At 40.1% G+C, this 14,372-nt stretch overlaps 1 protein-coding gene across 4 annotated transcripts; it reads right to left on the bottom strand.

Annotated features, from left to right (window-relative positions):
• Positions 1-4,200: 4,200 nt before the first annotated feature.
• LOC131236743 (putative 12-oxophytodienoate reductase 11) lies at positions 4,201-12,769 on the bottom strand. Of its 4 annotated transcripts, XM_058234141.1 has the most exons (6): positions 12,537-12,760; positions 8,547-8,690; positions 7,260-7,390; positions 6,532-6,720; positions 5,060-5,221; positions 4,201-4,928 (listed from the first exon to the last, which is right to left on the bottom strand). In XM_058234141.1, exons 1-6 carry the CDS (start codon positions 12,593-12,595, stop codon positions 4,336-4,338), a joined length of 1,278 nt encoding a protein of 425 aa, XP_058090124.1. In that variant the 5' UTR covers positions 12,596-12,760; the 3' UTR covers positions 4,201-4,335. The 4 variants fall into 4 exon arrangements, with proteins under 4 accessions (XP_058090124.1, XP_058090125.1, XP_058090126.1 ...); XM_058234142.1 differs by lacking the exon at positions 8,547-8,690 and having other exon boundaries at positions 12,537-12,769; XM_058234143.1 differs by lacking the exon at positions 6,532-6,720 and having other exon boundaries at positions 12,537-12,725.
• Between the last annotated feature and the right edge of the window lie 1,603 nt (positions 12,770-14,372).

Genomic DNA, 14,372 nt, shown 5'->3' with positions numbered 1-14,372 from the left:
CATGAGACCAGATTATCCAGTCTTCTCCATATCTCCCATCCAAAATCAAATTCAATTTTGAATTTGAAAATCCAACTGAAGAAAAAGAGGAGGTCGGAAGAGGCCTAAATACATGGGACCCACCCACTAGTAATTGCTCACCAGTGGGCCCCACTGGTCTACGTCCAACATCTCTCATTCAATCACATTGTGGGATAGGCACAAAAATTTGTCCATCTAACTAACCTAATAATAATCAAAATCAAACATCGCGATCAAAAGAATCAGAGGCATAGGACCAGCTGGATCACTGTAATCTTCTCACAGGTGTTAAAGTACTAAGTGACCACCTAATTAGTACTCAATAACCCAAGCTTTGCAATGTCTGTCCTAGTCCCCATGACCACACCGGATGGAGTTAACTCCCGATTTGGAGTACTCGACCAACATACGCACTTATCCAACTTATCGAGTTATTATGAAAACTCGATTTTTCATAAACTTCGACTAAAATCAATTTTAAAGCAATATATATATATATAGGGAAATGCTCACCTGCACACCAATTCAAAGTCTAATAAAAACAACTCGATACTACCGGTGGATAAGTTTTCAAGTGTCTATTTATAGTTCTAGAAACTTGGTGTAGTTGTCACGGGATCTTCCTCACGCAGATGTGTAATTTGGAATGAATCAAGCTACTTTCTTAGAGTAACTGAGTCTGGCCAATTAAAGACCTTTCTTCATAGTACACTAGAGTAGCAACAGTCAATCTAATCCTCATATACACAAGAGGAGGATAGCTAAGGACACAAAGAGTCACCTACGAGACTGGCTACTCACACGTTATAATGATTAGATCGAATCAAAGTAATTTGTAGGTAAAAGGTCCCAGCATGTGGCTATAATACTTATCGTAAAGTAGATAATACTAGGTGTATGTCAGGTCTACAATACGCAGGTCATTCTACATGAGGTACGACTTATCTCATAACCTCATAACCTGACTATAAATTCAGGCCATAAAATTGATCGCATGAAAAGGAATGATGCGATTATGTTATTCGACTTGATCAGTCTTATCTTCAATATTAAAAAATTATAGGTGGATATGATTTACTCATATCTTTATCCTTTATTATTCACAATAAAGAGAAGTTCACACCTAAGTATATGAACATCGCCCCAAATATATCTCCTTTATACATTCAAGGTTAGTCAACCCGTGCGAGTGGGTGACCGGCCTGCTGACGAAGAAATAAAAATCCTATATGATCTCAGGATAAATGCCGATGATCTACTTACCTAGTTTATATTGGTGTTCAAGACTGAATAAATGGAATGTGTTATTCATTAATAAAAGATTAAAGGTACTAAAAACAAGTACATCACTCAAACTTTCCTCAATCCCATCTGCCTGACGTGAACCTGAAATAGATCTCTGACTATAGGTTTCGTCATGGGATTAGCCATCATCTCCTTAGTAGGAATGTAGCTGAGGACGACCTTCTTATTTCTCACTTGATCGTGGACGTAATGATACTTGATCTCAATGTGCTTAGACTTCTGGTGGTGTTTAGAGTCCTTCGCCAAGTCAATGACAAAAGTATTGTCTATTTTCAGCGATATAGGCTGACGAATGTTCGGTACAACACTCAGACCTAGAAGAAATCTGCGAACTCATACACACTCCTGAACTATAGCAGAATATGCTATGTGTTCGGCCTCAGTCATCGGTGCAAACATTTAGGATATACTCTATCCATGGTTTAGTACGTGATTTGGACGGCCTGTATTGCCTCACAACGTTCCATGCGTACATTGGAAGAGCAGCCAGCATTTCCCAAATGGTACAAAACTAACGTAGTAGTAATATGATAATCTGGCTGGTATGACACTTGATATGCAGGCACTCAGAAAGTATACCCAACATATACATTAATTCATTATTAGACCAACTAAATCATGGAACTTACTGTTGCCAAGTCATATTGCCAAAATCAGTTTGGGCATTTTACCTAACCAGACCGTTAGATATTTGTATTTTTAACCGTTCAATAAATGTCCACGAATCTGATGGTCGGCTGATCAAATAAATGCAATTTTTGGTCCATGATACATCGAAAGCTGGCACCCACAGTTCGGCAGTTCAATTCCAAATGCTTGTATCCAAGTATACAAGGTGTAAATAACTTAGAAATGGGTGCTGGGCTACTTGAATGTTCAAACTCGACTCTGGTGGGTCGGGTTTGGTTTAGGTCAGGTTATGTAGCTTGACCCAATCCCTATCCAGGACCTAACTCGAGCGTCTAATTTAAAATTCATCACCTTCACTAACATTCGGCCTTTCTCACTCCATTGTTCTTATCTGGACCTCACATTTCAAAAATTTCAAATCCCAAATATACAATCCACCACGCTAGTGTTTCCTATGTTACATGCATGTAGTTTACTATGCACTTGGGTCAAGTTGCCCAAGGCTTTGACCTGAGTCCGACTGTCCTGGATTCGATTGTGGATTTCTAGCATGAGCTCATCCGACTTGACCAGTACTTCTGGTTGGCCCAATTGCATTCGGGTTGAGCCCAACCCGAGTTGTAACACAAAATGATGAAGTAAAAGGCGCACCCATGTTTATAGTGGCCTGGGCATATATGTGATTAAGGAAATCCTCATGAATACCATGTACAAGTGCTAATACTACGTGAAAACCTAGCCTACATCAATGTGAATGGTATGTGAAAGAGATGTGTTATTGGTTTATTTTTTATATGTTTACAAAAGTTTTTGACATACCATCCTCACTTTTTGTTAAAATCCCTTGATATACATTGATACACCATCCTGTAATGGCTTAAGCTTTTAGAGAAAGTGGTGATTTGACATGGTATCAGAGCTATGGGGTCGTTTATGGTGTTAATTGTATCCTTCCACCCTTGTCTAGTACGTTCATGTGCAGATTTCTACCCTGCATGTGCGGTGGAGTATTAAAGTCACTTGATATACATTGATACGCCATCCTCTAACAACTCAAGCTTTTAAATCAAGTGATTGTTTGACACTTTTTGCTATATACCAAAAACACTCCTTTTGTACTGTTAAATAAACTCTCTCTCTCTCTCTCTCTCTCTCTCTCTACACACACACACACACACACTTACTTTGAGAGTTACTTGTTATAAAGGACAATAGACGGTTAAATTTAAATATCGACCACATAAAATGACGCATTTGTCATTGAATTGTAGAGATGAGATAGATTTTCATTTTGGGCTAGATCCTAATAGCTTAGTTATGGGAGCTCCAAGATGGTTGCATGACCGAGACCATCTAATGATGGGCCATCCATAGCATTTGATCTAAACCATTTAAATGAAGGATCAAAATTGTTTTTAAGTGTTATGGATAACCTTTTCATGCTTGCATGGGCAAAATAAGAATCTCTCATCTCTACAAAACCAAGGGCAAAAGCATCATTTTATATGGTCAATGATGAAATTTAATAGTCTAACTTTGATAGAAACTATGCACATGGTGTTTTATGCCTCTATATGAAAAAGATAAGTTATTTGGCAATACTGAAAGGGAGGAGGTTATTAGTGTACAACAAAAAAGGAAAAGGTGCTATATGTAGAAAACACCTATTTACAACCATATACAATAATAGTAATGCAATGAAGAAATGCAAATCTTTCCAACCTTCTCTCCTTCATGGCATTACCTTAATTATGGTATCAGAGATTTGATGTTGTACCACCGCTAGAGAATCCATGATAGACTGCTGAAAGAAGGCATTCTCAGGCAATGTTTCTAAACTGATTACTTAGGATAGCACACCTTACAAAAAAATGCATTCAACCAAGAAAGATGTTAGTCTAGTTACTCCCCAAGTAGTAAAATTAGGATTGCTGATTGTTTTGCTTTCATTGTCAATAATAGACTCAGCTGGTTTGGAAATGATCTCATCAACATACTCATATAGCTTTTGGCTTTTGAGAATGGAAGAAACTAACTACACCAGATTAGATGCTTAATATTAAAAAGAAAATTGAGGAGGAAGAGTGGAATTTAATGAGAGGAGAAAGAAAGACGAACCACAGAGATGAGATGATTTGTCGACTGAAGGATGAGACGTTATGATGTATACGACTAAACTAACTAGACTACACAACCGGATGAATTACAACCTCCAGGTTTGATTCATCCAGACAATCCTATACATGGCTGTAAACTGAAGAAGGCCCTGTTTGGTACCTTACCTTTATCATATATATGGATCTTCGCATGCAATCCAACATCTACATTATTACTAGTATTCCATTCATGCACCTAATAAAGCTCCTTTCAACAATAAAACTACAAATGAGGTTCCATGAAAGGGTGGTCAGTGTAACCCACAACAGGATCTTGACTATAGAAAGTTGCTTCATCATACTCATTCAAAGGTGCATTCACCTCAAACCTCTTGGGCAGGTCTGGGTTTGATACGAAATAGCGCCCATATGCTACTAAGTCTGCAGCTCCATTAGCTATGACCTTGTCACCTTCTTCTCTAGTGTAACCCCCACAAACAATAAAAGTACCCTTGAAGGCCTTCCTCATGGGCCCCAAACTATATGGGGTCTCGGAAATCTTTCCAAAGACATCTATCCTTGGCTCAATAAAATGAGCATATGCAAGGTGGTATTTACTCAGTGCTTGGGCCATGTAGACCCCAAGAGCTTCAGGGTCCGAGTCGCTGCATTCATGGAACAACAAGAATGGGGAAAGCCTGATGCCAGTTCTATCCGGCCCAATCTCGCTAGCGATTGCCTCCACAATCTCTAATGCCAATTGGCAACGGTTCTCTAGTGTTCCACCGTATTTGTCGGTCCGATCGTTGACACTATCTTTTAGGAACTCGTCGATGAGACAACCACTAACGGCACGAATTTCAACTCCATCAAAGCCTGTGATTGTATTAATAATCATTTAAGATAAGGGAAAAGGGTTAGTTCTAAAACCAATTTGGATGACCCAAAACTTGGTGTTATATATATATATAATAGAAGAAAAATGTGACATTAGACAATTGGGTTACCTGCTTCTACGGCATTCCTTGCAGCAAGTCGGTATTCTTCAACTACCATAGGAATTTCTTCTGTCGCTAACCGCCGAGGGGGGTTGTATGTTCGGCCAGGATATAATTCCGGTGTCAATGGCTTGTTGGTAGGGCTAATTGGAGTTTTCCCATAAGGTGCACCTGTGAATGGGAACTACAGCCAAGTTCAAAAGTGGTCACCACATTTTAGGGCCCATTTGGGCACGCTCTCAAAACGAGCATTTGACACCTAAACATTGTTTTGAGCCAAACGCTTTTTTGTGTCGTGCTTTGGATGTTTTGCAAATCGTGTTTGACTTCCACTCGCAGAAATAGGCACTAAAAAGGCCACTTGTCAATTCGTTTTTGAAAAATCCATACGCACTTGCTTTTGCAGGAAAACCCCTTTTGCGAAAGTTACGTCCAAACAGACCCTTAGAAGAATACTATTTCATGAAATGTCTATTGAATAAGCATATGATTATACAAATATGCACAATGGTAAGCTTGAACGGATCTTATGTATGTGTTAAGCAGGATTTTAAAATAGTATTACTTTGTTTAACTAAGCTAGATTTCCCAGCTGAAATGGGTGGGAATAGCTCTATCACAATAAATGGGTCCGGATAAAGGAATGTGTTCCAGTGGTTCGCATTCAACCCTAAAAATCAATGATCAGGAACATCTTTCCACATATTGATAGGATCATAAGCTTTTCAAAGTAGAACCGAGATGATGGATAAGATGAAACCAAGATAGGCATGGTGAGTAAACTCTATGGGGCCCACTGTGATGTATGTGCTTTATCCATGCCGTCCATCCAATTTTCCAGCTCATTTTAGGGCAAAATTTAAGTATGTCCAAAGCTCAAGTGGACCACAACACAGGAAACCGTGGGAATTGAATGCCTACCATTGAAAACTTCTTGGGGGCCACAAAAGTTTTGGATCTAGCTGATATTTGTGTTTTCCCTTCATCCATCTCTGTGTGACCTTATGAACAGGTTGGATGACAAATAACATCACTGGGCCCTTGGAAGGTTCCAATAACGGATGCCATTATCCCCACTGTTTTCTGTGGTGTGGTCCACTTAAGCTTTGGATATACTTCAATTTTGGGGCGCATGCCCTAAAATGAGCTGCCAAAACATGGCTAATGACACATACATCGCAGTAGGCCTCCTAGAGTTTACTCACCACACTATAGCATGGTGAGTTACCACACAATCTGCGTCCCGTTTAGCATTCCATAATGGTGGGACCTGCCTTTCAGCACTCTGTAACCTTTCAGGCTTGGCCCACTTAAGACTGGGCTTGGGCTGGAATACTAGGCCTGGGGGCTGGGCTCAGGCCTAAAGTTTAAGCTCGTTTATTAGAGGGGCAGGGCTCAGGCTCTGTGTGGAAGCCCGTCAGCCTGGCCTTTTTAAGGTTTCAAGGATATTTTTGTCATTTATCATGATGATGAGGACTCACCTAATGAACAGCCTAGATCTTGCAACAACTGGGTGGTCAGGCTCAAGATGGTCTCAGTCTGGCAATGCACAATGATCATCATTTGCACTCGGACCTGTTTGTATTGGCTCACCACAGTCCAAGTTTGGGAATAGGTTTTACTTTGCAAGCCAGACTTGGACACATGTTGCCCAGCCAGCAACAGCCCTACTAGCAAAGGGTCATGAGTCAGAGCAGAACATGTGTTAGAGATCCGTGTGTATGGCACATGTCAGAGATCTGGGCCATTCATCAGGTAAGGTACACCGTGAACAAGCCATTAACCAAAAAATAATGTTGGTCCGCTAATCAGTCAGGTCAAAACTGTATTACAAAAACTGAGCAGTTAGAAAAATAAGCTTGACAGTAAAAAATCAACATATATGTGCAGCTTGCTTGATTATTGTACTACCTGATGAATGGCATAGATCTCTAACACGTATTCCACCCCCTCACTGAAGGCGTAGTAATGAAAAGTATGGTTTTAAGACTCATCTGAGTCAGGTGGAACTCATCCAAGTCAACTCGGACTCAGAGGCGCCTAATCCAGTTTGAGCCCACGAGTTGCCCCACCAAATCATCCTTGACTTGGGCAAGTCGGGCGGATTCAGCCCTGACTCGGGCGAGCTGCAACTTGACTCAAGACCAAACAAGTCGATCAGAGTCGCCTGAGACTTTTTAACCATGATATAAACAAAAGAAGAACGTACTGGTATTATGACTCCTCCCAGCGTGCCAAATCTGACAAAAGAACACTCCACCCTTCTCATGAACAGCATCCACAACAGTTCTCCAAGCTCTCACTTGCTCACTTGTCCAAATGCCAGGAAAGTTTAAGAACCTTCACAACATAAGCGGGAAGTTGAATGGTTAGGACTTTCGAATTGGAAAGATTTTTGGGGCATGGTCCTCCCAGACTGGGGCCCTTCAGATCAACAGCCCAGATCACTGACCCCAATATCCACTTTCATGCAGAACAGGAAGGTCACATATTTGTTACATGGAATAAATAGTAGAGGCCAGTACCTCTATATGTCCTTGTAGAATAAGCTCATTCTACAAGGGCTTACAAGGGCGGCACGTTCCTGGTGTGTGCATGGCATCCAACTTATCCACAAAGGTCACTCCACCGTGAAAGTTGGATGCCTCAAAAATAAGACTGGTCTAATTGTCATGTGATGCACGCCATGACGTAAATTTAGAAGTTTTTGTATAGTTGTCCATTTTCTATGGTGTGGCCCACCTAATGATTGGTTAGGACTGATTTTTGGCACATCCAATCATTATGGTGGGGCTCACTTAATAGGTGGGTTGGATGCAATATCCAACACGGTGGGACCTACATAGGCAGTAGTGCATAAGCAGATGAATAATCAGGTAAATGACTTTTACAGGCAGGTGAATAATGCCTTACATTGAGTATGAATAACTTGTAAAATAAGCCTATTCTACATGGACTTCCTTGCGGAATAAGTGTCATTTTGTGGTCTTATGATCATCGTGTGTGGGTAGGACCGTTGGATGGATTGGACATGGTATACACGTCACATGGGCCCCACAATTCTAGATTCCACTTTTTAGAGAAAAAAGAAATGGCAAAGGGCATTTGGTCATTTCATTCTCCAGGAAAGAAAAAAAAAAGGCACATTTCCCAGCTTTAATCAGTGGAGGCATTACTTAGCAAAATCCAAACTATTAAGGAAGTTTGAGGTAAAAATCTAAATATTGGTTGCCACTTAAAAATGAGTTCATCTAATTTTATTTAATTATAATGATGTATTAGAGATTAATTTTTTACTAGGGATAAAGAAGAATATAACCAACAATTTGCAAAAGGGTTCATTCACTAATCATGAAATATGTAATTGATAATTGGTGCAACCAAACACATCCTAAATAATGATCTCTAATATGTAATTGATATTAACTAAAATGAGATCAGTTAGAGAAAAGACGCATTTTATTAGGTGAAAGGATCTAAACAAGATGTAGCTTACCCACCAACACCAGTTTCAGAAACTGCAGTAGCTTCTGATATTAGAAACCCCCCCTCTGAAGTTCTTTGGGAATAATACAAAGCCACATGTTGCTGAGGGACATGGTCATATGTTCTTGCTCTGACCACTGGTGCCAACACAACCCTGGAGAGATAGGTGAAAAATGCATGCAAAACCGAAGAAATTTTAAATGAGAAATGCCAAGGCCCTGTTTGGTAGATGCCTAAAATTGAGTTGATGTCATTTTAGTTAACAATATTTATGATCTCTAGCACATAATGTGATTATTTATTAGAGATCATGTCCTCTTATACATAATCATTTTTAACTAAAATGAAATGAACTCATTTTTAGGTGTGTACCAAAAGGTGCCTAAGTAAATTGAATATTACAAAACCAAAAAGAGAAAGAACTCAAGTTTTGCTAAGCCAGAAAGTGAGTACAAGCAACACTATCTATATGCCACCGCATGTGCCAGTGTGGCCCACAGGTGCAATAACCAAGCAGCCCATCAAAGTGAATCTAGTTGTCACGCCCAAAAATAAATCTCGTCAATTCAAAATGCAGGCCAGTGTATGAATAGTTGCATGGTCAAGAAATCTTCAGCCAACCTGATTGATGGGCCAAAGCATCTACATAGTAGTATTCCACTCACGAATGGATTGGATCTTGCACCTATGTGCCATGCTCGCTTATTTGTGATGTGTACTTGAGTTGTTTCATAAATTCATGGATTTGGGGCAAATCCCAATCCCCCAAAGACTTGGCAAATTAACAAAATGAGAAACTCTCTGCTTTCCAAATAAATGGACTTGTAGCCTGATCCCCAAATTATGGATTTTGAATATTGTCAAATCCAATTCCAATGCAAATCCATAAATTTTGACTACTTCATGGATTTATCAAATTCACATTTCCATATCCACGATGCCAAACAAGACATTATCCTTTCACTTCCGACACATTTTGCACACGGTAGATGCAACTAGAGTATCGGATGAAAGGGAATTATTTGATACTCTTGGAGAGCACAATGCTTGATACACAAACACACTTAACTTATATAAGTGAAGTATATTAACTCAAATTAATCCGACTACACACTGATCCATAGCTCAAGTGGTAGACTGAGTGAGAATAACCTCGTTTCAACATTGAGGTCTTGGTATCGATTCCCAAGTGGGGTGTGGCTAACAGTGTGGTCTGTACTGACTGTGGGGTGTGTACTAACATGCTAACCAAAAAAAAAAAAAAAATCCAACTAAATTGTGGAACCCACCAGGGTCACAACCCCAAAATGAGATTGGTTGAGCAATCTTAACCTCTGATCCATGAAAACTTGTTTGATTTTGGAACTATAACTCCTTGTAGAATTTACAGAAATGTTGAAGTGGGGGCTTTACTATGTTGGAATCAAAGAGTTTTTTTTTTGTTTGGGTAAATGAATCATAGAGCTCTTTTATGTCCATGTGAGTATCATTTGATGATTTTTGGAAGTTGCAACTACAAGTAGAAATCTCAAAAGTTGTTCATAATTTATCTTTAATTGAGCCTATTACAAAAGCCAACCCAACATTCCAAGTGCCTGAGTATCAAACTTCCCCTATACGAAAAACCCAGCCTCAATCCATGATTCCCATTTCTCCAAAAGAGAGAGTTTACCAGCAAGTATGCATCATATTTCAACAAAATAAGGCTTTACGGGCTTCAATTAATCATCTTGAATTTAGGTACTAATATAGTTCCTTTTATAATGAGACACAAGCATATACTCTGAAAATTATTGTTATTGTGAAGGAACAATTACATTTCATAGTTTGAAAACCCAAAAACTAGACTCAGCTCAATCTTCAGCCAGGTCAAGTTGACTCGAAGACTCAACCCAACTCAACTTGATATTTAGTAATTACAAATTAAAAATAGGAATTTAACATAGTTAAAATAAATATAGTTTATATAAAATATAAAAACTAACAACAAAGAATTCAATGATGTATTGGTTAGGTTCATATCTCCTTATGTCGAAGGTTGTGAGATCGACTCCCTCCCTCCCCTGCTCAAACTGTGAGTTACATCGAGTTGACTCAATAATGCAGGGACATTTTCACACCAGGCTCAAGTGGGGTAGCCTGCGGGATGGGGGTACACACTCGAGGTGGGCGGCCCATGTGAGGTGGTAACCATGTGATTTGGGGCCCACGAGGAGGGTTTGGCCGAGGTCCTAACCCATGAGATGTGGGGCCTCTAACAGTTTAAGCTTTTAGAGCAAGTGGTTAATTGTCCTACATCACTCAATCTGTTGTCACATGTCACAATCGAGCTCGAGCTAAGACAGAGTTTCCCAGCGACTTAGCTCAAAATCTTGTTGAGTTGAGTTAACTTGGTCAACCAATATTTGCTCACATACATCACCATAAAACTATATAAGATACATGGGATGTGTGCAATAATTCACATACATCACCATAAAACTTGCTCATGTACAGATCGGACCAGAGCAAAAAAGGTGAGCCCTACCATGAAAAGCAATTGATGCAAAAGCCATAGCGGGCATAACTGATTTTTGCGCTCAGTAGTCTTCATGGTGAGAGCTAGTTTTTGTGGAATGCATGTGACAGTTCTACATAGAATCGTGCTAAAGAACCACACCTATTCGATCACGAGGTGACAAATGGAAGGAAGAACTAAGTGGAAAACCAGCCAACAGTTCTTAATAGAGCAAGTCGAGCTTGGCTCGGCTCGGTTTAGTTAGCAGCTCGGGCCAGCTCGAGCTGAGTTCGAGTCTGTGCGACATTTTCTCCAACACATAGATTGCATCTTCAATCTCCCACACTTTGAATGCAAATATGTAAGAGCGATTTGTTAGCATTTCATCAAACAATCAGCAAGTAGCATCGATATCAAGATACGAGGGCAGTCATACAATGTAAAGTTTCTTTTTCCTTTGTGGGGATTTGTTTCTTCAATCTTCCCTCGAATACCCATTTTGAGAATACCTTGATATGAGGGCAGTCCAAGAAACAAAAACTTCGTTGAGGCATTTTATCAAACACTCGGCAAGCAACATCAAGATCAAAATGACCAAGTCACCAAGCTGATTTGATCCGAGCCGATTTGAGTCGGGGTTCAAGCCGAGTCAAGTCGAGCTCAGGCAAGCTCGAACTTGGCTCGAAATTTTTTCGAGTTCCAAAAACCAGCTCAACTCGGTTTGAATCCAGTTTCAAGCCAAAGCGAGTCGAGCTTTTCCGAGTTGAGTCGAGCAAGTTGACCGAGCTAACTCGACTCGTGTACAGCTCTACTTGCCTACACAGACAGAGGGCCTCACTTGTGCTAACTTAGCATTAGTGGGAGGAGCATGCATCAAATCCACCTCATCCATTAGGTATGCTGCTGATGGATTCGCTACGAAGCATCTTCTCCAATCTCCCATACGAGAATCAACTGCAATTTGCTAAGAATTGCTCATTAATCCCCATGGAGTTACATGAATTCGAGCTTCCAATTCAATTTCCCACAAAAGAAAAAACAGCATTCACATATTCCTCACATAACTTCCCCAATAGAGCTGTTTTAATTAAAATTCTCGACATCAGTCTCCCCGACAAGGACAAACCGCAATTGTGCTCACAATGGAGCTCTCTTTCTCTATCCTTAATGGAATCACCATTTTTGTAAACAGAAAACAGGCTATTATCATGACCCAAGAATTTCATTGATCAGATTTGAGGGAATTTATTGAACGGTTAACCATGAAAACATCCTACAGTGCTATTTCAACAAACTATCCACAGATCAAAGGTTAGGCTCGTTCCACCAATCTGATTTTCAATTGTTAGGAAAACAAACAGAGAACCCCTCCATGAAAATTAAACACAGATTTAGTATGAAAAACTGATTTTCCTTAGAACTATTTCTTTTCATATTCCTTGAAACTATTTTTTTCTAATGAAAAGAACATGAAGATGAAAACTGAAAGCGTAATAGTAGTACCTGTGAGAGAGTTGGGATCTTCCCATTTTGTAAGGAGAAAGTAACAGTGTTTTACCCATCTTTGCTTCAACCGTGGCTGCTTTCTGTCATTTGATGATCATCCATTTATAGGTGGGATTGGTAGTTGGGACGGATCCCCGCGCACAAATTAAAATATGAGGCTGGCAAATCACACGCGCAACGCGGTTGCAAAACTCTTCCGGCGTGGCTACATACTGTAGAGTGTAGCGGAACAGGTGATACGCGTGCAACACCGTAGTTTGTGTTTCACTGATGTGGGCGCGCCTCTGAATGTCTTTACAACTCAAAACATTACAGCGTTTTAAAGATCAAAAGTATCCACTGCAGTATGCATTGTATGTTTGCCACGTAACCATTTTATAAGGTCACACATACCTGGACGAAGGTAAAACACAAATATTAGTTTAATCCAAAACTTTTATGGCCCACAGAAATTCTTTAATAGTCAACGGTGTGTTCGAGTTTAGATTTGTGTCTGCTGTATGACATCGATTGCGTACTGAGTTACCCAGTGTGCTTTTATCGTAATGAGTAAACTCAGTTGAGCCCACCTTGAATGTATGTAGTTTATCCACTCTGTCCATCCATTTTTTTCATCTAGTTTAATAGGTTGAGCCCAAAATTGAAATATATCTAAAGATCAAGTGGATCGTATCATAAGAAACAATGGGGATAATAATTTCCACCCTTGAAACCTTTCTCAGCCTCAAAGTGATGTTGATTTGTCATCCAACCGGTTCATAAGATCATAAAGACATAGGTGAAGGGAAAAAACAAATATAAGCTTGATCCAAAACTTCTGTCGCCCACAAGAATTTTTCAATGGTAGACATTGAATTCAACTGTTTACTGTAGTGTGGTCCATATGAACATTGTATATGCTTTATTCTTGGCCTCAAGCTCTAAAATTATCTAGTAAAATAGATAGACGGAGCGGATAAAATATATAAATCATGGTGAACCTAACAGAGTTTACTCAGTACGTTAAGTGTAGCGAGTTACTCACTACCCAATCCGGTTCCCTGCTTTATTAAAATGAGTGGTAAAAACTGATGTACGGTGTGGATACACAGCGCATATATCAAGGTGGGTCCCACGGTCAGGAAAACATCCACTACCCTGATGTCCGGGAACACCTTGGATATACAACGTATACATCAAGGTGGGCCCACGGTCAGCCAAACACCGAATACGGTGTCGGTGCTACCCAGAAACGCCTTTTTTTTATCTGTTTTTTTCTTTTCCTTTTTTTAAATTTAACACACGCACCCGCCTCACACCCACGCACGCCGTGGTGGGATTTCACCACATGGTCTGGAGCGAAGACCTCGTATTGAAACTCCTCGAGTCTACTACTCGGGCAAGGACCCGAACCCAAATCCGCTCCCATATTTATAGGCAGGGATTGGGTACCTGTCCGCACTTACCATAAGGCCACATGGCGTATCCAGCAGAGCTTGGGTATTATTTAGCTTTCCTACGTTCGTGTGGCAAGTACTTAAATCTGAACCGCCCAGATAGTGGAGCCAACTCTAGATGTATTCTAAGTCTAAAATGCAATGGAATTATAGGTCCTAGCTGATCGACAGTGCACATTAATGTAATAATCGAATCGCAAAGAACAGTCAAAATTCCACAAGATATCCATTGAACAGAGGTCAGAATTACCGAATCAGATCTGATTTTGAGTGCATGGTCAACGTACAGAAGATCTTAGGGCTGAAAATTGGTCTGGTTGGGCCGAGTTGGTGCTCAACCCTAGCCCAACCCAAGGCTCCTGTGCCTCAACCCTAACCTAATCCAATCCAACCTTAC

This window comes from Magnolia sinica, chromosome 2 (genome assembly GCF_029962835.1).
Source record: "Magnolia sinica isolate HGM2019 chromosome 2, MsV1, whole genome shotgun sequence".
In the NCBI taxonomy this organism is placed as follows: Eukaryota; Viridiplantae; Streptophyta; class Magnoliopsida; order Magnoliales; family Magnoliaceae; genus Magnolia; species Magnolia sinica.
The sequence above is the reverse complement of the archived record's forward strand: the minus strand, read 5'-3'. Positions and strand labels throughout refer to the sequence as shown.

What these genes read in the sequence shown, in the direction of transcription:
- LOC131236743 (XM_058234141.1), bottom strand. Translation starts at nt 12,595, where the DNA reads ATGGGTAAAACACTGTTACTTTCTCCTTACAAAATGGGAAGATCCCAA. An exon ending in AGATCCCAACTCTCTCACAG is followed by an intron (nt 8,691 to 12,536) that starts GTACTACTATTA and finishes CTATCTCTCCAG; the next exon opens with GGTTGTGTTGGCACCAGTGG. An exon ending in TCTGAAACTGGTGTTGGTGG is followed by an intron (nt 7,391 to 8,546) that starts GTAAGCTACATC and finishes TATGTTGTGAAG; the next exon opens with GTTCTTAAACTTTCCTGGCA.